This window comes from Syngnathoides biaculeatus, chromosome 17 (assembly GCF_019802595.1).
Source record: "Syngnathoides biaculeatus isolate LvHL_M chromosome 17, ASM1980259v1, whole genome shotgun sequence".
NCBI classification, from domain to species: domain Eukaryota; kingdom Metazoa; phylum Chordata; class Actinopteri; order Syngnathiformes; family Syngnathidae; genus Syngnathoides; species Syngnathoides biaculeatus.
In genome coordinates, this window is record NC_084656.1 from 4,384,395 (window position 1) to 4,408,706 (window position 24,312).

Consider the following 24,312-nt stretch of genomic DNA (forward strand, 5'->3'; position numbering starts at 1 on the left):
ATGCAGTCCAGTAACCTTTAATTTATTGTGTGGGTTATGTTCTGGACCACACCTGCAGTAGTCGAAATCTAGGAATCTGACATGACATGATTTTTTTAATTTAGATTTTTTTTTTAACCTCAGTGTAGCCACAGTTTAATCTAAAAAAAGTCTTAATGTTGCTTTATGTAATTAAACTTTAACCAATTCAACTGTGATCAATCAACCCCAAAATATATCTAAATCAATGTCGTTTGCTAACTTTAATCAATGCAAATATCAGAACAAAATCACTAATATTTGATTATCTCGTGATCACAATAGAGAAAAAAATTAACATTGTTTAGTGTCACAAAACTGGGACCAATCACCACCAACATTTAAAGGGAAAAAACTTAATTTGGTTTTATTTCCATATGAGGAGGAGGTTACTTTCAGCTCATCCCTTTCAGGGTCGCCACAGTGTGTCATCTCAGATGATCGCACATTTATGTTTGGCACAATTTTTACACCGGATGCCCTTCCTGAAACAATCATTCTCAGGGAGTGGAGGCCCCAGTGGGATACGAACCCCCCTGGTTTACCAAACCAGTGCTCTAACCACTGAGCTACGGGGCCGCTCTTTATTTCCGTATGAACATATCAGAATTTTATGGATTATGACGAAGACTTAAACTTATATAACCGAGTGCCTGATTCCTGTTTGGCCATCTATCTGCGAGGTGGCTAGAGGAAACACCGAACCAGGGTGCCGCCTGGCGCCTCCTGCTGCACGGCAACCAAGGCAGCCAAGATGCTGCAGACCATTGCGCACTCCACACCGACAACCAAGCCACAGAGTCATCCTGCTTCCACTCCAGCGACAGCCAGGACACAACCACATCATTCATCCACATGTCACCGGTGATTGAGCCTGAGCCGACCTTTGCCGGCGCTTTGCCGACAACAGAGCCACAGGCGACTTCCGCCGACAAGGAATGATGAGCGACCCTCTGCCAAACCACGCCCACGTCGCAAAAGCAACCGGCCCGCTTCCGAGCCATGCCCACGTCACTGTTGACCCAAGCTCATGTCTCGGTGGTGACAGATTTCCTGCTGGACCATGCACAAGCCGCAGTAGCAACCGACCTGCTACCGAGCCACACCCACATCGCAGTAGCGACAGACTTCCTGCTGACCCAAGCTCATGCCGCGGTGGTGACAGATTTCCTGGTGGACCATGCTCACGCCGCAGTAGCGACTGACCCGCTGACGTGCCACATCCATGTCATGGTATAAACTGATCCGCTACCAAACCAAGCCCACGTCCCGGTGGCAACTGACCCACTGCCACTCCACATCCACGTTGCAGTGGCAACAAACTGCTCGGCGAACCACGCTGATGCCGCAGAAGTCACCGATCTGCTACTGAGCCGAGCCCATGTTGCGGTGGCAACAGACTTCGAGGTGAACCATGTTCCTGTCCAGGGGGCGGCGAAGGCTTGTTGGCCGCCTCATGTTCCTGTCCAAACGGCGGCGAAGGCTTGTTGGCCGCCTCGCGTTCTTGTCCAGGCGGCGGAAAAGGCTTGTCGGCCACTTCACATTCCTGTCCAGGCGGCGAAGTCTCGTCGGCCGCCTCATGTTATTGTCTTTACGGCGACCGGTCCACGGTCTTCTCACGTCCCTGTCTCAGCGGCGACCTGTCCACCTCTGCCTCTGTTCCTCTCTCGGCGGCAACAGGTATACAACCGCCTCCTGATGCTGTCTTGGTAGCGACAGGTATACAACACCCTCCTGCTCCTGTCTCTATGGCGATGGGCTCACAGCCACTTCACTTTACCTTTTGGGGTTCCACCACCAAGTCTCTTTCTCCCCTTTCCTACCAGAAGACACACCAAGTACTCTCCTCCTTGTCTCTGATCACCTTGACTGTAGTAGTCCAGTCTTCCAGGAGCTCCTCCTGTACATCGAGAGCCTGTGTCACCTCTTTCCGAATGGCTGCACAACATTAGTCCTCTCCAGATGCTCGGCTGCCCAATGCTCACATTCCTGTCTCGACGGCAACCAGCCTCAGGAGTTGGTTGATTAACCCTGATTAGGATAAACCTAAGATGGGATGTGACCGAGAGTTGAAAGAGAAATTCTGGAAGGAGCTAAATGAAGCAATTTGAGCTTCCCAGACACAGAGAGAGTTATGATTGGTGCAGATTGTAATGGACATGTTGGTGAAGGAAACAGGGATGATCAAGAAGTGATGGGTAAGCACAGCATCCAGGAAAGGAAGTTTAAGGGACAGATGGTGATGGAATTTGCAAAAAGGATAAAAAATGCAGTAGTGAACACTTTTTTTTTCAGAACAGGCAGGAACATAGGTTGACCTACATGAACAAAGGTTGGAGCAGGCAGGTGAATTACATTTTGTGCAGACAATGTCATCTGAAAGGGGTTACTGACTGTAAGTTAGTGATAGGGGATACTGTAACTCGACCGCATAGGATAGTGGTGTGTAGGATGACTGTGGTGGTGGGTAGGAAGATTAAGAAGACAATGGTAGAAGAGAGAACCTTGTGGTGGGAACTGAGAAAGGACTAATGTTGTGCAGCCATTCGGAAAGAGGTGACACAGGCTATCGATGTACAGGAGGAGCTCCTGGAAGACTGGACTACTACAGTCAAGGTGATCAGAGACAGGGAGGAGAGTACTTGGTGTGTCTTCTGGTAGGAAAGGGGAGAAAGAGACTTGGTGGTGGAACCCCAAAATACAGGAAATCATACAAGGAAAGAGGTTAGTGAAGAAGAAGTGATACATTAGAGCTGGTGAAGGCTAAACAAGAGGCATATGATGGCATATACACCAGGTTGGACACGAAAGAAGGAAAAAAAGATCTCTACAGGTTGGCCAGACAGTAGGACAGAGATGGGAAGGATGCAAAGCAGGTAAGGGTCATTAAGGATAGAGATGGAAATTTGTTGACTGGTGCCAGTAGTGTGGTAAAGAGATGGAAGATGGACCTTCCAGTAAGGTTTACAATAGATTTTAAAGGTCCGCTACTGGTCTATAATCACTAAATGATTGAGGTCGTGAATGCATGAAAGAAATGCTTATGGAATACAAGCCCAGTAGAACTCTGAGATTGACTGACTCAGGTCAAACAGTGGAGCGCAGAGTCCAAAGCAAACATGGTGAAGCAGCATTTTATCATATTACTTGCACTGCAGTTTTAAATGTCTTTTTTTTATATTTTGTTTGTCATTTTTATTGTTTTTATCCCATTTTAAATGTTTTATCGCTTTGTTTTGAAATCCCTTTAATCATGTAAAGCACATTGAGTTACCTCGTGCATGAAATGCGCTATACAAATAAATTTGCTTTGCTTTGCTTAGAATAGAATCCCCGTGGAACATGATAGTCGCAGAAGTCACGATATGCAGTGAAAGCAGGGAGCAGGTGGAGGAACAATCAGAAAAATGGAAGTATGCACTGGAAAGGAGAACCTAAGTCAAACAAAATATAATGTGGCTTGAGATGAGAAAAATGAGGCTTGCAGGGGGAAGAGTGAGGCTCCAGGGAGAAGAGATAGCGAGACTGGACGACTTCAAACACTTGGGGTCAACAACCCAGAGCAATGGTGAGTGTCGTAAGAAAATGAAGAAATGGGTCCAAGCAGGTTGGAAGGTGTCAGGTGTGTTCTGTCACAGAAGAGTCTCTGGTAGACTGAAGGGCAAAATTTATAAGACAGTGTTGAGGCCAGCCATGATGGATCTATTCGAGATGGTGGCACTGAAGAGACAACAGGAAGCAGAACTGGAGGTGGCAGAAATTAAGATGTTGAGGTTCTCTCTAGGAGTGAGCAGGTTGGATACGATTTGAATTGAGCTCAATCGAGGGACAACCAAAGTTGGATGTTTTGGAGACAAGGTTCGAGAGAGAATACTTTGATGGTTTGGATATGTCCAGAGGCAAGAGGAAGACCAAAGAGAAGGTTGATGGATGTTGTGAGGGAAGACATGAGGGCAGTTGGTGTTTGAGAGGAAGATGTAGGAGAGGGAAATTTTAAAACAGCACAACTTCTTTACAAAACAATGACAAATTGATTGTGAAGCAACTTGCAGAAAATGTTTCCAGAAAGAGAGGGTGGAATATAAGTATAGAGTTAGGGAAATTTTAAGATTCAAAAATGCAGAAGCACAATTAAAAATTCTGACAGGAGAAAATGCAAACAGATTTGAACCCACATCTTCAGAACTGTGAGGCAGATGTACGCACCAGTTGTCCTCTGTGCCTCCCTATATATATTTTCTTCTGTTTTATTATGATCGATTTAAGCTTCTGTTTTGCATTCTACACAGTGCCATCTGACCTTCAACTCCTACAACTTCTTAAGTCATTTTTTTTTCCTCCCAAAGATGTGCCTTCATATTGTACAGCGCTACTGGAAATACCGCAGCAAGTGCACAGTCCAGCTGCAGAAAACCATCAGCGGAGTTGTGATTGCATGCTGTCACGCTCTAAAGACATTTTCTGTATGTATTCCATTTTGTTCTACTCGTATTATACATGTATTCTGTGCTCTTCTAATATACCGTATCTGTGAAGGTGAAAGGAAGGTAGAACTCCGTCTGACTCTCCAGCCATATCAAACAGGCGTTATAGAGTGGAATTTCATTAAATCTGTCGTCGCGGGGTGCTTTGAAGCCGTTTGTAGGTGTGGTTGTGTGGCCACTTTCTGCAGATTAAAATGACACTCAGCAAGCACTGAGCGTCTTCAGCTCACAATAACCATTTGCATTGATATTTGGGAGTCAAGTGAGACATTCATACTAGATAGGAGTGGTTGATTTGCCACTGCACAGCCGCATACTTATATCTATTCTTGTGCTCGCCTCTTCAAATAATTGTACTACATTCACTTCATTCCAGAACTATTTTTGTTTAGTTTTATGCTTTATTTTGTCTTACACTTTAATGCATAAACTCTCATGTTCAGTACATACCAAACGAGCATTTTTAATTCTTTTAGTTTTCACTACTTAGAAATACATACTGTAAATATGTCACATTGTTGTTTGGTATTTTGAAGCTACACATTTTAAAATGTAATTACTAGTTATTGCTAATATAAACCTGATATCTTTATATTATACCACTATAATTATGCCATATCATCAGCCAACATCAATATCGTTTTCCTTCTTGACACGCACATACTCAGGCACAATCAGTCAGAGAAGAAGGTCGAAGTCTTCGTTCTGGCGGTGTCAGGCAAACACTTAATATGTATCGCTACCTACACACACTAAAACGAAAACTAGAGGGTCTATTGTCACCATGGTAACAGACAGAGCCCCCCCCCCACCTCCACCCATACATCCCATCCCCCTGTAGACTGCACACACACATGCAGACTCCTGTTGAAGATTGGAATGTGTATGTGTAGTCTGTGTCCATGTATTTCAGGCGATAGAGTGAAAGCATTTTTGTGTGTGTGCGTGTGTGTGCGTGTGCATGTGTGTGTGTGATATCAGGTCAGCTACTAACAGTGGAATATAAATCTGTCACGTAGGCCATGCTTTCTGTTCTCACTCTTGACTACATTCAAACTCGTCCTGCCCTTCGCTTGACCCTCCTGTTCCTCTCTCTCACTCATTTCTCTGTCTCACACTCCCCATCTTGATTGCTCTCTCTTTGTCCATCTCATTTTCTCTATCTTTCCAAACTCCGCAGGCTTGAGTTTGGTGATTCACTTTCCTCAGTCTGGTCCCTCCATTTCCTGTCTCCCAATTTTACATCTCCATTCATCGTGATCCTCCAACAAACAAGTTTCACAAACCACAAAATGATCTATACCTTTCACTCAGTCTAGAGTCTCTTTACTTCCCTTGTAAATAATGTAATACATCATATCCATGTTAAGTTTACACTCTATCATTATACAATGCAACTTCTGAGGTTGAACATTAAATGTTCTGGCTGCTTGTTGACCTCGTTATTTTCCATAATAAATAATGGATTTAGAATTCAACAAAGGTAACAGATCCAAGGTCAAACTGTTGCATCATAAATCATTTATTCTCTGAAAATGATTTAGGTAACATTATAACATTTGTTAAGCATTAAAAAGTAACTGTAAAATAACTTGAGTAAAGCAATTTAAATTAATCCATGCAGGCTTTGATGCATGACAGATGTTTAACAGTTAGTGACACGAGAAGAGGGACGGTCATGTGAGGCACACAGGGAGTATTGGGTGACTAATTCAATAGTCTCAATTTTCCACTGGTGTGAACGATATTTTGTGAGTATTGTTTTTTACCGGTATTTATTTTTTCATCTACATTCTGTGATTGACTGTCAATCAGTCCAGTGAGGATTAAGCTGCGCAGAAAGACCAAAAATTAAGATCCAAATAAAGGTGTTCCCTATACTCATACCTAAAGTACTAAGGCAGGAGTGGCCACACCGCAGCTCTTGAGCAGCATGTGGCTTTTTGCCTCCCCTCCTTTCTTGCGGCTCTCATGAACACAAAAAAGCATATCGAAATTCAAGCTTTGCTTGAGTTCATTACGGTAGTTGTGAGCGAGCATTACTTACGTCTATCACTGTGTTTGCGTCGACGCTTTGCTTGAGTTTAATGTGTTTTTTACCGGTATAGTGACAAGTTTAGTATATGAGTGATTGTGTTCAAGTGAGACGGGTCTGCTCAGTGGTAGGGTTAGGAGGACAAAAGCCGTGATGGCAACCAGGGAAGAGTGGCTTGACTGTTCCCGCCACCCAGCTCAGCTATACAACGAAAGAAGAGAATTAAACCCAAGCAGGACGACCACATCACAGAGAAGACATCTCACCTGCGTGTCCTGACAACGGTCATGTGACCGCAGCAAGAAAGGTTAGCACGGTATTTTTGCAAAACTGGCTTTTGCATTGAATGAAAATAGCTCAAAGTTTCCCAGTCAGATGGTGATCTTTGGAGAAAATCATTTGTCAATTTTGCTCTCAAAATGCCAGGGAAAAATACAGTTAAATGAAAATATGTGGATGAACACAGGACATTTTTACCAGAGCGGAAGGGCTCATAATTTTTGGGTTGAGCGAAATGGCTAGCTACGGACTCCCTTTTATGTCAGATATCTATTGCATTTCATAGCTTGAATTCTTCACTCCAATCTAACATCAACCTGGATTTTCCAATAGGAAATAAACTTATCAATCACAAGTTAGTCACTTTGAAAAATCACAGAGAAAAGCATTTTTTTTTTAATAATGAAGCATCTAGAGCAGCGGTCGGCAACCTTTGACACCGAAAGAGCCATTTGAACCCGGTTTCCATGGAAAAGAAAACACTGGGAGCCGCACATCTAAAATGAAGAAAAAAAAAAAAAACTTCTACTACTTTACCGCAGCATGTTTCTCCATTGGCTTTGCCGGGCTTGAAAGTCGCTCAAAATAGACGGCGTTTCAGCGGGTATACCCGCTTCCGCAGTGTGACGTCTATTTTGAGCGACGAAAAAATAATATCAAATAATTAAATTAATATTTTAATATTTCAAGATCACAATCTTCAAATTTAGAACTAAAATAATATAAAAACTAACACAAATAAAACGCACTTCAATTAAATACAAAAAACATTTTTAGTAATTTATTTTCCCAAGCCAATCAGAGCCGCATTATAAGGATGAAAGAGCCGCATGAGGCTCCGGAGCCGCGGGTTGCCGACTGCTGATCTAGAGACTAATGCTTGCATCATATCAAGTGGCTTGGAACATTGTAAGGGGCAGTAAGCCATACATTGAAGGGTAATTTATTAAAAAAACAAAATCCCTCAGCGCTGTCGCTGAAATCCTGTGTCCTGAAAACAAAAATCTGAAACAAATGGCATCAGACCTTCAACTGTCCCGCCATACTGTTGAACAGACAATATCGGAGATTAGCATGGCTACTGATTCATCAGTGTTGCATTAGATGTGAATTAAGCCAAGACTTGGTTGAACTGGTAGTTTGTCTGTGTGTGAGAGCACACAATTTTAATTCTTAAAATTATTGGCCTGTGGTCTTGGTAGACTGTAAAAGTTATTTTTTCTTGTTACTTTGTGTGACATTTACAATAAATCTGTCTGCACAAAGGTGTGTATGTGAGGAGGGCATGATATCCCTCCATCTTTGCCGTAACACAGTAAATAATGTGGCCCAATTAATGTTGCATGTTTTTGGGATGTGGGAGGAAACCGGAGTACACAGAGAAAACCTACGCAGGCATGGAGAGAACATGTAATTGCCACACAGACAGGGCGAGGATTTGAACCCTGTTTCTCAGAACTGTGAGGCCAAATAGTTTATACCTGTTCCACTGTGCTGCCTCCCGTTTCATTTATGTCTTCAATGGCGTAATTTAAATGTATGCATACTGTTGTGGCTATGATTTCTTAGTTCCAACAACAAAATGTCACAATATCAAAAATTAGGTGCATGAAACTTTCAAATGATCTTCATGTTACATTCTGGGTCTCTTCCATCAGTCCATTTTCCACACAATTTATCCTCACAAGGGTCGAATGCATGCTGGAGCCTAATCCAGCTATATTCGGGCCAGAGTCCGGGTACACCTTGAACTGGTTGCCAGCCAATGACTGGGAACATGTAAACAAACAACCATCCACCCTCACATTCACACCTACGGGCAATTTAGAGTCTTCAATCAACCTACCAAGCATGTTTTTGGGATGTGGGAGAAAACCAGTCATGGAGTGTGCACATTCAGGTCTCTTGCTTTTAAAAACAGAGAAAACTTTCAATACTGTACACATATCGCTACGCTGACTACAAACTTTATGTTTGTGATGCAGTGACAGGAATTATGTAACCAGTAGAATGACTTGCGCTATTGTGGATGTATGAAAGGATGTTCAGTGTGTTTTAAGCTCTTTGAAAGGATGGATTTACAACTATGTTTTATGCAGTGACTTTAAATTTGAATTTTGACTCAACTTCTGTCTTACCTGTATTTGAGAGACAGTGATTTTATCTGGGCGGCACGGTAAACGCATCTGTTTGGATTATCGGCCTCACAGTTTTGAAGACCGGGGTTTCAATCGCAGCCCCACGTGTGTGAAGTTTGCATGTTCTCCTCGTCCCTGCGTGAGTTGTTTCCAGGCACTCCAGTTTCCTACCGCATCCCCCAAAAATTATTTATTGGACACTCTAAATTGCCCCTAGGTGTGATTGTGAGTGCGACTGTTGGGCGTCTCTATGTGTCCTGTGATTGGCTGACAACCAGTTCAGGGTGTACTTTGCCTCCTGTCCGATGATAGCTCGGATAGGCTCCAAAACTCCCACAGCCCTTGTGAGGATAAGGGGCTCAGAAAATAGATCGATGGATCATTTCAGTTGTTTTAAAGGCTACAGTGTTAAATATTTTCCAGAAAATACATGGACTACAAGCGGTTATGCATTTGCACTCCAATCAAATAGTGAACACATTCAGAACCCATGAAAAAAAACCCTCATAGTACAATTTCGGTTCTCAACCGCAATCCGTTCCAGAAGGTGGTTCAAGAGGTGATTTGTTCGAAATCCGAATCGATATTTCCCACCAAAGCATCTTTGTTTTAGGTTTTTCTGATAATAGTAGATGCTGCATAGTAGAAATACATGTATAGTTTAAATACTTTATATCATGAAATACTTTAAGAATTTTTTTTTTTTTTTTTTTTTTGCTTAAAATGTATGCTTTAGTAGTAGAGTAGGCTAGGCTGGGAGTGCATTGCCGTGTCAGTAGCAACTTGGCCCCCAGCCTTGTAAACATTTTTTTTTAATTAACAAAAGTGCAGAATAACTTTAAACAAGAAATAATGATGGGGAAAAAAGGAAAGAAAATTGTTTTTTATTTTCACAAAAAGTAACATACAAAAACATTAACTCCCAACTCGAGTTAACGAAAAATGCAGAAATGTTAATGGACCAGAGCATTGTTAAAGTTCACAAGAAAAAAGCAATGCAAAACTATCAGCTATCAAATCTCTGCGATGGGGGTGACTCGCCCCCTGGAAGTTATTTTCTTTTCCCAAAGAACTTATCTAGTGTCACTTCTTTGGAGCCATGATTGGGGGTTAATAGTCCTCAATAGGAAGAAAAAACAGTCAGTAAATTTAGCTACCGGGACACGTCTGCATACAGGGGCTGTGTTATAGACAATAACAAAGTGTGATGTGGGTCAGGTGGCCGGGCCACATTCGTTATGCTATTTCCGGGTTTTTTTCTGGGGCGTTGGAATTCACAATAACAAAGAGTTTCGTGGGTCAGCTGGTCGGGCCACGCGCATTATGTTATTTCAGTTTTTTTTCGGGGGAGTAGTGGATTTTTGTTAAAAAATAGAAGCAAAAAAATCCCCAAATTATCATTCGAAAACCAATTTGTTCGAGAACGGGGGAGGTTCAAGAACCGAGTATTCATTGTATTCACCAAAGCAACTCACAGTCACAGTCACTGTGTCAAAGTTATTTGTTTAAAACGACAACAAACACCAGTGACTGCCAAGTGTATTAAGTGTATAACTACTCAACTTAACTTTGGAAAATGGCTTAACAATCGCTGACCTCCGTCTTATGCAAAGTTAAAACTTACTTGCATCACCTGCTAACCTCAGCAGAGTGGAGGAATAAATAGTTTCAATTTGTTTTGGGAAATTGTGTGTGCCTGCCCGCCTGCACAGAGACAGTCTAAAAACCTGACAAAATAAATCACCTGTTTATACAGCTTTAAACAAACACAGCCGGCTGATGACACCCACTAGCAATTCTCTTTCTTCCAGTCTCTTTGGACAGGAGAGTCAAGGAAAACCATGTGGCAATTACAAATAATGGTTTGCATGCTGTATTTGTTTAATGTAAATCTTAGTACATCTCATAGGTCACCAAAACAGGATGGCAGGCTTGACAGGAACCGCTTTCCACACTTTGGACAACTCTGCCTCTTTAGAACATGTTATAGAGATTTTGGTACAGTATGTACTATAGCTGTTTTTTGGCAAGCCATTTACTATGTCATCCATTTGTAACAGATTCGAGAAAATGAAGCGCACTAACCTTGCTGCTGATGAAATCAACCCGAACTCACCTGCACAACAATTTTCTCTAACCGGCTGTACAGAAATGATCACGGCATTTTCACAGCAATGTTAGACTATCACAGAAATGTAAATCTAGGTTGACTTTAAAACGTTACAAACATTACTTTGTATCATACTCTGGGTTTTAAAATAACAAAAACATTGCTTCAAATTAAGACAAGTGGCTTTAATGGATGCCCCCTCTCTCCTAATTGTCAGCTAAATCGAGGTTTAAAACACTGTGTTATATTTTATTTTATATAAGCAATTTTAATATGATGATAGTGATTATGATTGTTTTCACGTCGCACTATAGGGAGACAGCATACAACTGGTAATAGTCATACTACGCTTTGAGAACCGATAACTTATCCCATTTAGTCCTTCCTCTCTCTCAATTTACTTCAATTTAGCACCTGCTCTTTTCCCTTTCCATATCTCCTGCAGAATGCATTATTTTTAGCCTGCTCCAGATTTTAAATCTGATCCATACCAGCATTTAAATGAGGTGGTACTGCAGAAGGGTCAAGAGAGGAATGAGAAGATGGTAAAAAAGAGTGTGGCTCCTATATGAATACATTCAATTGAAATAATGTTCTCCCTCTTTTTGATTCTATTTCTATCTATTTACATCACTCATTAAACTAATTGGGAAATAATGAATATAAAAAAAATGTTGTGCCATTAGAACATAGGTTACAAGTTACTAAATGATAAATTTCCTTGGGTTGAGAAGCATTTGCAGTCAAATTCACATCTATGGCCAATTTAGAGTATTTAATGAACCATCACATACACGTAGTGTTGGATGCCAGTGTAGTAGATTTTGGTAGTATTGGGCAGTAATACTATTTACATTTCCAAGTACTGTAGCCAGAAGGTAACACCATCAAACCTTCGACTACAAAAACCTTTTCAGCAGTAAACCTACTTTCATGATCACATGTCACGCAAAGCAAAATTTTTCCAGGCAGTTCTGCAAATTTATTAGGGGAGAAAAATGACTGCATTTTAAACTGTAATTCAGTGCCTTAACGTTGGGGTTCACTCCAGTAGAAAAAAGGATAGCCTCCCTCCACCTTCAGGTGGAAGACGGGTCCTGAATGTTGTTGGTGCTTTATGCACCAAACAGCAGCCCAGAGTCTCCACCCTTTTTGGAGTCCTTTGAAGGTGATCTGGAGAGTGCTCCCACTGGGGACTTCCTTGTTCTGTTGTGGGACTTAAACACTCATGTGGGGAATAAGAGTGAGACCTGAATGGGCGTAATAAAAAAGAATGCCCCACCCCAACCCCGATTGGAACCAGACCAGTGTTCTGTTATTGTACTTCTATTGCAAACACTATGTTCAAAATACGGTTGTTCATGTGTGGAATTGGCACCAGGACACTATAGACCACAGTTCGATCGAATTTGGCATTGTGTCATCAGACTTGCATCATATCTTGGACACTCAAATAAAGAGGGGGATCTCAACTGATCATTACCTGGCAACGAGTTGGAATATGGTGGTATAGACACTGTTCCGACCTGGAATATTGTGTGGGTCTGGTGGGAATGTCTGGTAGAGTCCCAGGCAAGAAGATGTTTTAACTACCACCTCAGGACAGGACCTCACCCACAATCCTGGGGAAGGGAGGGCGCATTGAGTCTGAGTGGACCATGTTCCATGCCTCACTTGTTGAGGCAGCCTGATCAGAGCTGTGGCCATAAGGTGTTTTTGTGCCTGCCACGGCAGCAATCTCTGAACACAGCCGCAAGGGATGCCTTCAAGCTGAAGGAGCTCTATCAGGCCGTTTTGCCCTGTGGGATTCCAGAGACAGCTGAAGGGAATTTGCTGGCCAAGCAAAATCTAGTTTAGTTTGTCACTCTGGCAAAAACTCAGGTGTAGGAGGAGTTTGGAGGAGCCATGGAAACTGACTTTTGGACATATTTGAAGAAATTATGGTTCACCATCCAGCATTTCACGAGAGGGAAGCAGTCCACCATCAACACTGAGCATAGTGGGGATAGGGTGCTGTTGACCACAACTTGAGATGTTTTGAGTCAGTCAGCTAAATTCTTTGAAACCTCCTGAATCTACTGGCGCCTTACGCCTTCCCATGAGGAAGCAGAGTCTGGGAATTCTTTGCTTGCTATATCTCTGGAGTTGAAGTTGACATAGTTATTTAAAAGCTCCTTGTTAGCAGGGCTCCAAAGATGGATGAGATCCGCCCAGAGTTCTTGAAAGTGCTGGATGTTATTGGGCTATTATAGTTAATGAATCTACAACATTGCATGGATATTGGACGGAGTGTCTTTGGTTTGGCAAACCGGGGTAGTGAATCAATTGACTGAATACTTCTAGAGCTCTTCAATCTTCTGATGCCTTGCCAGGAGGAAACAGAGTCTAGAAACTCTCTGGTTCCTCTATTTCTGGAGTTGAAATTATTTTGGTGGTTAAAAAGCTCCCTGGTGGCAGGGTTTTGAAGGTGGATGAGAACCGCCCAGAGTTCCTGAATGCTCTGCATGTTATAGGCCTGTTTTGTTGATGTCTCTATAATGGATGATGATGGAAATTATGAGTGCATTATGTGGGAAAATGTAAAAAAATAGAAACTGAATGTGGACAGTGGGTTTTGAATTAGCAGTCATGGAATGTGACTCACCAGAGTGGATTGCGTTCACAGCCTGTAGTTTCTGCCATGTGAAAGTGACAGCACTCTTGTGCACATTCTGCCATGATTTCATCAAGTAGTTTGCATTGTATGTATTTTACTCTGTTACAACAGCACATAAAAAAGGTACTAACATGGACCTGTGTGCTACATTCATTGAGGCACAGTACTGTTTGCCTTACCTTCAGTTTTATATTTGTGGTTTTATGAGATCATCTAAATTAAGTACATAACACATAAACAAATACTATGGGCAATTGTAACTTTGAAATCACTGGATTCAAATAGAAAATCATCGCATAGCAATCACCAGAGAATTAATAATAAAAATTGTTGTTTGAATCATTATCTTTTGTTCTTTAAGGAGGTTCTGAATCACTCCCTTCATCTGACTGCACATTCCTTGTAGCTTCACTTTAGAATAGTTTCATTTATTTTGGAATAACCTGAAGCATAGCTCATTACATTTTAGTAGTTTGCCCGACATTGTATTTTAAGTTATTTTATTATTTTTTAGTTATGGTATGTGTGTGTATACATGATTGCGTGTGTGTAGGTGTGTGTGTGTGTGTGTGTGTGGTGTGTGTGTGTGTGTGTGTGTGTGTGCGCGATTGCAGGCGTGCATGTTCTATATGTACATGGTCTCAGATGTCTGTATGTCTGTCTATCTCAAGAGTCACTCAAGGGATCAAGTGGCCTGCAGTTGTCAAGGGAAACAAGGTGGTATGCTGACATTCAAGCAAACACATAGAAACACCATGATTTCTCATGGGAACGTTGATTGGGCATTGTGCAGCCTGCTGGGATGCTTGTTTCCTGTGGCGATAGGAACCAAGCGATAACACCAACCATCTGACCCTCCTAATATTTCCCAGTGTGTGTGTGTGTATGTGTGTGTGTATGTGTGCATGGTTGCATGTATATTGCCATCTGTGTCACTGGCTTAGGGAAAAGCAAGACAATAAAGATTTATGAAATGAAGGAAGAAAGAGACAGACAGACAGAGAAAGAAAAAGAACCAAAGAGACAGAAAGAAAGAAAGAAAGAAAGAAAGAAAGAAAGAAATAAAGAAAGAAAGAAAGAAAGAAAGAAAGAAAGAAAGAAAGAAGGAAAGAAAAAGAAAGTGACAGACCACCACCATGTTTGATTGCTGGTACATTCACGCCAGATGTAACGAGACATATGCATTCCAAACAGCTCAACTTTCATCTCATCAGTCCATAAAATATTCTTTCAAAAGTTTCTGGGATCAATCAGATGTTTGTTTAGTTTTTTTTTTTTTTTTTTGTGAATGTCATATGAGCCTTCTTGTTGTTTTTGGTCAGCAGTGGTTTTCGCCTCGGAACTCTGCCAACGATGCCATTTTTGCCTAGTCTCCCATTCCAATTTGTTGTATGAACACTGGCCAAATCTGAAGCCAGAGAGGTCTCCATTCCTTCAGAAATTGTTTTAAGTTCCTTTGTGGCTTCCTGGATGAGTCATTGCTGTTGTCTTGGGATAATCTTTGTAGGTCGGCCACTCCAGGGGACGTTCACCACTGTTACACGTTTTCTTTATGTGAGAATAATACTGAAGCTTTAGAAATCCCTGTTTTAACACTTTCCAGACTGATAAATGTGATTGAACCGATCTTGAGATAATTTTTTGATTATCTGCAACAAATGATCACACGTTGCTGTATCCGCTGGAAAAGGACGGAAACGTGGCAGAGAAAGCCGATCAAGGGCGTGATGTAGGATGTTGTGACAACAACATGGATCCCGTAGGAATACACTGTAAGAACGCCGATGAATTTTCTGATAATTCGAGTGATGAACATTATTCTGAAGGGTCCCACAAAGTCGGTGAAGAATACGAGCTTTATGAAGGCGTTAAAGGTATCAATTGAACCAGTTAGATACCACACACGTTCGAATTCAGATGAAGTAGCTGGCAATGAAGTGAAGCGATGTTTGTGAAGTTCTTGTTTGGTTTAGTTAGTCATAAACTGCTAAATAGTAAAGGTTTCGATATCCTGAATGTATATACAAAGTTTTCAGTCTTGTTTTAATAATTATACAAATGCCATGTATTTAATGATTTGGTACGCGACAACTGCAACAACTGCTTCATATGTAAAATGCTTAGTTTTACACCAAAACACACAGAAGCCGATAACGTAGTCTTAGTTGGTATATTTTCACAAATAAGTAATAATATAATTATATAATGATAATAAAATAAAAATAATAATACATCACTTTTACAGATTGGTTTAGGCTTACAATCACTGAGGAATTCTCAACACGTATGGGTTTTTCTTCGGCGTGAATACAAAACACTCCCAGCTTATCATCGTTCCAAAACAGACCATCCCAGAATTTGTGACATCAAAGGTCCACCCACGAAATGAGTCATTTTGCAGGTAAGAGAAACTAGGTCAAAGTTCGTTGAGTTTAATTTATAAACACTTGTATTTTTTAGTAAAAACATCAAACAGGATATGCATTTTATGGAACGGTTGAACATATATTTTTGTCTAGATAAGATAATTTGCGTTAGAAATTGCACTTTCCAAACACTTAAAATAATGATCTAAAATGGGGGTAATTAATTTTTCAGACAGGGACAGATGACTGAATATCCATCCATCCATTTTCTTCACCGCTTATCCTCATGAGGGTCACAGAAGTGCTGGAGCCTATCCTAGCTGTCAACGGGCAGGCGGCAGGGTACACCCTGAACCAGTTGCCAACCCATTGCTGGACACATTGAGACAAACAGTTACACTCACAATCACACCCAAAAGCAATTTAGAGTGTCCAATTAAGGTTGCATGTTTTTGTGATGTGGGAGGAGGTAGGCACAGGGAGAACATGCAAACTCCACACAGGCGGGTCCGGTATTGAACCCAGGACCTCAGAACTACGAGGCCAATGCTTTCCAGCTGAGCCACCATGCCACTTGACTGAATATTTTTTTTCCCCTTGATAAATGAAATATCACCATTTAGAAACAGTATTTTAATTAATATTACTTACTGGGTTATATTACTCCAATATTAATGCATGATCTTACACAAGTAAGGAAACTGTGAAAAAATATAATAATTGCAAAAGTGTGCCAATACTTATTCACACCACAGTATATGAAAGCCATTTCTATGATTGAGTTTTCCTCACAATATAAGGTCACAGATATGTAAAAATCTATTTTAGCAGAATCACTGAACTGCAAAGAAGCAAAGTAAAGCCCATTTATTTGTATAGTGAATTTCATACACAAGGTATCTCAGTGTTCTTTACATGATTAAATGCATTCAAATACAACAAAAATAAAAAATACAATTAAAACACCTTACAGTGCAAGAAATATGTTTGTAAAGTGCAAACACTCTAAAAAGCACAAGTTTGTTTTTAACCTGGATTTGAAAACATTCTCACTTGGGACTGACATCACCTCTGTTGTCAACTTATTCCATTTGTGTGCAGCATAATAGATAAATGCTGCTTCACCATGTTTACTTTGGACTGCACACCACCATTTGACCTTAGTCTTTTTGTAATTGAGTTTGTATTCTATTAGCATTTCTTTCATGTATTCACGACCCAACCCAGTTAGTGATTTATAGACCTCTAGTAGAACTTAAGATAAAATCTATTCTAATCTGACTGGAAGCCAGTGTAAAGACTTTAGAATTGGAGTGTTATGCTCTGACCTGTTTGTTATGGTCAGAACCTGAGCTGCAGCATTGTGAATGAGCTACAGCTGTTTAATGCTCTTTTGGGGGAGTCCAGTCAGAAGATCATTACAATAGTCAAGTCGACTTGACATAAAACCATGGATGAGCTTCTCCTGGTTTGCCTGACACATGCAAGCCTTCACTCCAGATATGTTCTTCAGATGGTAAAAGGCAGTTTTAGTCATTGAATTGATATGATTGTTGAAATTCAGATCTGAATCTATCAGAACCCGAAGGTTTCAGACTTGGTCTTAGGTTTTTAATGATGGTGAGTCCAGGTATTTACAAACACTTTTTTCTTTATTGCCAAAAACAATTATCTCAGTTTTGTTGTGGTGTAGTTGAAGGAAATTTTGGGTCATCCAATTATTTATCTAATTTAGACAGTGGCACAACATCTCAATTGAACTGTGTGTCATCTAGATAGCTATAATAGTAAAGATTAAAGTTCTGTAAAAAATGGACCCAAGGGCAACATATACAGGTTGCACAGGAAGGGTCCAAGAATTGACCCTTGAGGGACCCCATAGGACATTGCGATTTGTTAAGATTGATCACTTCCAATCGTTACAAAGTAGCTCCTTTCCCCCAGATATGACCTGAACAGTTTAAGGACCATTCCATTTAGTCCTATCCACGTTTTCAATCTCTTCAGCAGTATATTATGATCTACTGTATCAAAACCTGCACTGACATCCAACAAGACCACAATTGACACCTTTCCTGAGTTAGTATGTTGCTTTCCTACACTTTGATTTAGAACTCTTTATCATCATTGTGCTCCGACATGGTGTTTTAAGTTGCCTCAAGATGGTCTTTGTTTTCCTTCCTTTGACTCTTATGAAAATGGGATCTTAACGAGAGAAGCAGAGGTAGAAAATGTGCTCCTGCACAGTGGGTTTAGTTCTTAAATCACAAATCAGGATTTAAAAAAGAAACTGAAACATGCTATGAATACGCTACACTATAGGTAATGTTTTGAGCAAAGGACCTTTACAGTGGAAATGCACACGCAATCCATATATGGAAATCATGACAGTCACAATTAGTCAATTAGCAGTGACCAACCACAACATTAGCTGCACTTTCAAAATGTAATGGACTCAATACAAGAGCAGTATCAACAATTTTGTCCTCGTCAATGTGATAATGATCCATTTTGATTTACACTGTTAGAGTTTTACCTTCTGATAATATCGTTTTCTTTTTAAAGGTCTATTGACACGTGAAGCATGATTTTTAGTATGTTTTTAATTTAAAAAAAAAGGCAGTCAGAATCGACCCATCCATTTTTTCACCACACGTAATGATGTCGTGGGATGTTTTGCATCGCCCAACATGAAAATCCTCTCGAGGCATTTGTTTTGGAGAATAATCAAAAAGTCGTATTGCTGGAGTTTGGATTCACTGTTCACGCTTTTCCAAAACACCTGGTTCGTCGTGAATAATGGATTGCAGAGCTGCAAAGGATGAGAGATTTGTGGGCAGGTAGACGTGGATAGAGCTATTAAAAAAATGATAGTCATGGGGGACTAATTTGTCTCACCGTTTATAACATATGTTATGTGTGAATTTAGAATAAATACTCTTTGTCAAAACGGCAACATATAACAAAGCACTTGTATTACCCATCTATCCATTTCCTTTTGCCGCTTATCCTCGGGAGGGTCACGGGGAGTGCTGGAGCCTAACCCAGCTGTCGACGGGCAGGAGGCGGGGTACACCCTGAACTGGTTGCCAGCCAATCTCAGGGCACATGGAGACAAACAGCCACACTCACAATCACATGTAGGGGCAGTTTAGAATCTAATTAATGTTGCATGTGTTTGGGATGTGGGAGGCAACCGGAGTGCCCGGACGAAACTCACAAAGGTATGGGGAGAACATGCAAACTCCACACAGGCGGGTCCAGGATTGAACCCAGGACCTCAGAACTGTGAGGCCAACGTTTTACCAGCTGATCCACAGTTCCACCCACTTGTATTACCTTTAAGACAATTTAATCACACAATACAATACAATACAAAACCATAAAATAGAAGTACAAAGACAGTTTAATAGCGTGTAACACGAGCTAACTAGCTAACTAGACATTCAAAGTCTTCTCAATGGCGATTGTCCCAGTGTGACATATGCAAATGACATTGCAGGCAATATGGCTGCCACTGGGATGTCGATTGAGACTTCCGCAACTTTGCGCATGAATGACACGCTCTCAGCTATTTTTTTTTTTTTGTATCGACATTGAAGTGAATAATATTACAGTGAAGAAAATAAGTATTTGAACACCCTGCTATATTGCAAGTTCTCCCACTGAGAAAATAATGAAGGAATTTTCAACGTAGGTGCATGTCCACCGTGAGAGATATAATCTAAAAACAAATCCAGAAATCTCAATGGATGATTTTTTTTCACGAATTATTTGTGGAATACAGCTGCAAATAAGTATTTGAACACCTGTCTATGAGCTAGAATTCTGACCCTCAGAGACCTGTTAGTCTGTCTTTAAAAATCCACCTCCACTCCATGTATTATCCTTAATCAGATCCACCTGTGTGAGGTCCTTAGCTGCATAAAGACACCTGTCCACCCCATACAATCAGTAAGACTCAAACTTGTATCATGACCAAGACCAAAGAGCTGTCCAAAGACACCAGAGACAAAATTGTAAGACTCCACACCACACAAGGGCTACGGGGAGATTGCCAAGCAGCTTGGTGAAAAAAGGTCCACTGTTGGAGCAATTATTAGAAAATGGAAGAAGTTAAACATGACAGTCAATCTCAATTGGAGTGGATGGACACCCATGCAAGTTATCCCCTCGTGGGGTCTCAATGATCCTGAGAAAGGTGAGGAATCAGCTCAGGACTTAATGACCTGAAGAGAACTGGGAACACCAGTTCCAAGGTGACTGTTGATAATACACTAAGACGTCATGGTTCGAAATCATGCATGGCACGGAAGGTTCCCCTGCTTAAACCAGCACATGTCAAGGCCCATCTTAAGTTTGCCAATGACCATTTGGATGACACAGAGGAGTCATGGGAGAAGGTTTTGTGGTCAGATGAGACCAAAATGAAACTTTTTGGTCATAATTCCACTAACCATGTTTGGAGGAAGACGGATGATGAGTTCCATCCCATGAACACCATCCCTAATGTGAAGCATGGGACTGGTACCATCATCCTTTGGGGGTATTTTTCTGCACATTGGACAGGACGACTGCATTGTAATAAGGAGAGTATGACCGCGGCCATGTATTGTGAGATTTAGGGCAACAACCTCTTTCCCTCAGTCAGAGCATTGAAGATGGGTCGTGGCTGGGTCTTTCAACATGACAATGATCAAAAGCACACAGTCAGGAAAACAAAGGACTGGCTCCATAAGAAGCGTATAAAGGTTCTGGTATGGCCTAGACAGTCTCCAGACCTAAAAAAAATCTTTGAAGGGAGCTGAAACTCCGTGTTTCTTAGCGTCAGCCTAGAAACCAGTCTGTTCTAGAAATTATCTGTGTGGAGGAGTGGGCCAAAATCCCTCCTACAGGGTGTGCAAACCTGGCAAACAACTACGGGAAATGTTTGGCCTCTATGATTGCAAACAAAGGCTACTGTATCAAATATTATGAAATTGAGACGACTGATGATTGAAGCTAATGACAACACAGCTCTTCTTTGAATTTTCACAGTTCTTACCTGGCTCTCGGAGCAACAGTTGAGCCATGGCCTGTGAGCTGCCGGCGATATTCTCTGCAATGCACTGATAAAATCCTTCGTCTGACTTGACCAAACCGAGAATCTGCAAATTACTGCCATCCTAAATTACAATGAACATAGACAACACGTCATACATCAAAAATGGATGCATAGATAGAGCTTGTTCACAGTTAGTTGGTCAATGGTGTGAACATTTGCCATGTTATTGTGTGCAATGGAATTATGGATTCTGAGTGCTAACCAAATGGGTAAAATTTAAAAAAATGTGAAGAAAATTGTTCTCTCACGTTAACTGTTAATTTATTATGTAATGTTCTTTGATACTTGGTGTTGGTATCTGTAGTACTACATGCTCATATTTTTAATCTAAATTATTTGAATGGTAGATGCGTTTTTTTTTTTTTTTTTCTGTGCTCTATTTTGCTCACCACTATTTGGAAATAGTCACTGGGGATAACCTCTTCTCCGTTCTTCATCCAGCGTATGGTCGGTGGTGGGTTTCCTGTCACGGCACACTCCAGCTCAATGTCAGTGGATTCATAGGCGTAAATATTGGTTGGATAGTTGAGAAATTGAGGTGGAACTGCACAAACAAAACACAAACATACTGTAAGTAAGAATAATACATCCATAATGCTAGTTCTCTGTAACATCTCAGCAAGAATGGACGAAAAATTCTGCATCTAATTTGAGAGAAAGATTGAAAATAAATCTTGACATCTCATCAACCAAACTTCAGTGAGTCAGTAGTGCTCTTATTACTGAAGATGTGTTGTTTATTCTATCGTGATGACTTTCAAATTCATTGACAGTAATTGAAGTATGTTTTCTTCTTATATATATATATATATATATATATATATATATATATATATATAATAAAACTTCTTATCAGACCACAGTGCATGGTGTTTCAGTTTGGAACATTTATATTTATATTGTAGAATCATATCTTTTTTTGTGTTCTTTTACATGTTTTAATTTAAAAGTTCAATCAATCAGTATATTTAGTTGCATGAGGTGTGTTTGTCAGCACATGGACGCCACGTTGTGAATTTCCTGTTAAACTGAACAAACATTTGAGATTGATGTGAGTCACTAAGATAGACGCAGTTATCCTCACTAGGACTGCAACTGTCCTGGAGACCATCCCAACATATTTTTGGTGAGAGGTGGGATACACCCTGAAATAGTAGCCAGCCAATCATAAAGCACCAGTGCAAAGTACGCGTGCAGAATAAATGACTGAACAAACCATACTGCTATAAGCTTTCGAAAAATGTTGGTTTACTAAAAAACAAACAGGTGCACTTGATCCAAAACAGGATAATGACAAGATTCACTGCTGTCATTGAAAACCATCACGTGACTGTGAACTGCCATGACAGACAGAAACCATTTGTAAACCTTAACACAGATTAGAATGAAGCCAGAAGGAACTTGTGTTGCAGTAAGCATTGTGCTGATGCTGTCAGTGATCCAAAACAGCAAATGCACACCCTGTCAGCAAAAACACAACTGACATCCAGGAATGTCATGCCACTGTCACACATATTTAAAGAAATCCACACTTTGAAGGCCTGATACAGTAGAGCAAAAAACAAATCTTAAGGAAGATGGGACCGTGCATGAGAGACATTTAGCAAATTCAAACATAAGAGCAAATTAGAAATGGGAAGAAAAAAGGACCAGAGATATGATTGAGTTTATTAGAGAGATGTAAATTTAAAAATCGAAAATGATAAAATTGCATAATCTGGTCATGAACATGGGAAAACTGAACAAAAAAAATGTAAATTAATATTAGTTTGAAAATAGATGAGCTCAATGCCTTTCCCATCAGTTCATAATTATCTGGAGGTGAAACTTCCTGACTGCAGTAATGCTCTCATTAAGAGATAATGATTTCCTTTCAACATATGACTGCTGCAGCTTCACAACACTGACAATGTCACACAACTCTCATGAACGACATTTCCAGGAATTAGCCTATGCCAAATGAAAATAGAATCCTCTAACTTCCATGAAACCACCAAAAGCTGCGCAAAGAAAACTAAACTCGATGGGAGTATCATCACAAAAAATGCTTTTTCTACTCAGACAGAATTTGTCACAAAATGATTTTGATTCAAAATAAACCCAGGGAAATGCTGACTCACTGTGATTTCACAGAGCATGTTGACTTTTTACGTTGTAGAATTTATTATATTATTAAACAATATATTTTTCTATACAGCGCGGTGGAGAAGCTGTAAAGTGTTGGCCTCACAGTTCTGAGTTCCAGGCTTTGATCCTGGGCCCGCCAATGTGGAGTTTCCACATTCACCCCATGCCTGTGTAGATTTTCACCAGGCACTCCGAGTTCCTCCCACATCCCCAAAATATGCAACATTAATTGGAGCCTCTAAATTGCCCATAGGTGTGATTGTGAGTGTGGCTGTTTGTCTCAATGTGGTCTGAGATGGGCTGGCAACCAGTTCAGGGTGTACCCCACCACCTGCCCATTTACAGCTGGGATAGGCTCCAGCACTCATGCGCCCCTGGTGAAGATAAGCGACAAAGAAAATGGATGGATAGATAGATTTATATAATAATATATGATATAACACTACAATGCTGGGAACCAGGATATGCTGTGGCACGGTTGTAATTGTACATTTTACAAAGACATTCACATTAGCCTAAGCACTCAATACTACTGTCAGTCTCTCTCATGGAGTAGTAGAACTTTATATAATACTGTACATGCAGGGAAAATCACGTGAATAGGAGACTTAAATTCATCTGGGTCTTGATTACACTGTTGCAACAGTGTGTGATTGTGGGCAAGTGGGGCTGGAGCATGATAGAACTGTCCCAATGCCATCGGACCATAGGATTCATATGATAGTGTTTTATGCCTTAATCCATGTTTTATAACCTGGGAGGCTTATTTGGTAATCTAAATTCACACCACTGCATCGATCCCAACAGTTTGCAGCACCCTTACTCTCTTTCATCTAAAACAGCGTTTTTATGGATAAGTGAGACGGGACTCCGCAGAGTGTGCATCGGGAGGGTGAGAAGAAAAAAAAAAAGTGCGATGGTGACCAGGGAAGAGCGCCTTTATTGTTCCCGCCACATATCTCAGCTGTGCAACAAGAGAAGGAAGCGTTAACTGC

At 40.8% G+C, this 24,312-nt stretch overlaps 1 protein-coding gene across 1 annotated transcript in view; it reads right to left on the reverse strand.

Annotated features, from left to right (window-relative positions):
- The window catches only part of dcc (DCC netrin 1 receptor), a 312,064-nt gene that overhangs the window by 213,086 nt on the left and 74,666 nt on the right, over positions 1–24,312 (reverse strand). The window contains exons 7-8 of the mRNA XM_061802018.1: positions 21,580–21,734; positions 21,131–21,251 (exon numbers count right to left, since the gene is read on the reverse strand). Of these exons, the coding sequence (XP_061658002.1) occupies positions 21,131–21,251; positions 21,580–21,734 (276 nt within the window). The remainder of the gene's footprint in view (positions 1–21,130; positions 21,252–21,579; positions 21,735–24,312) is intronic.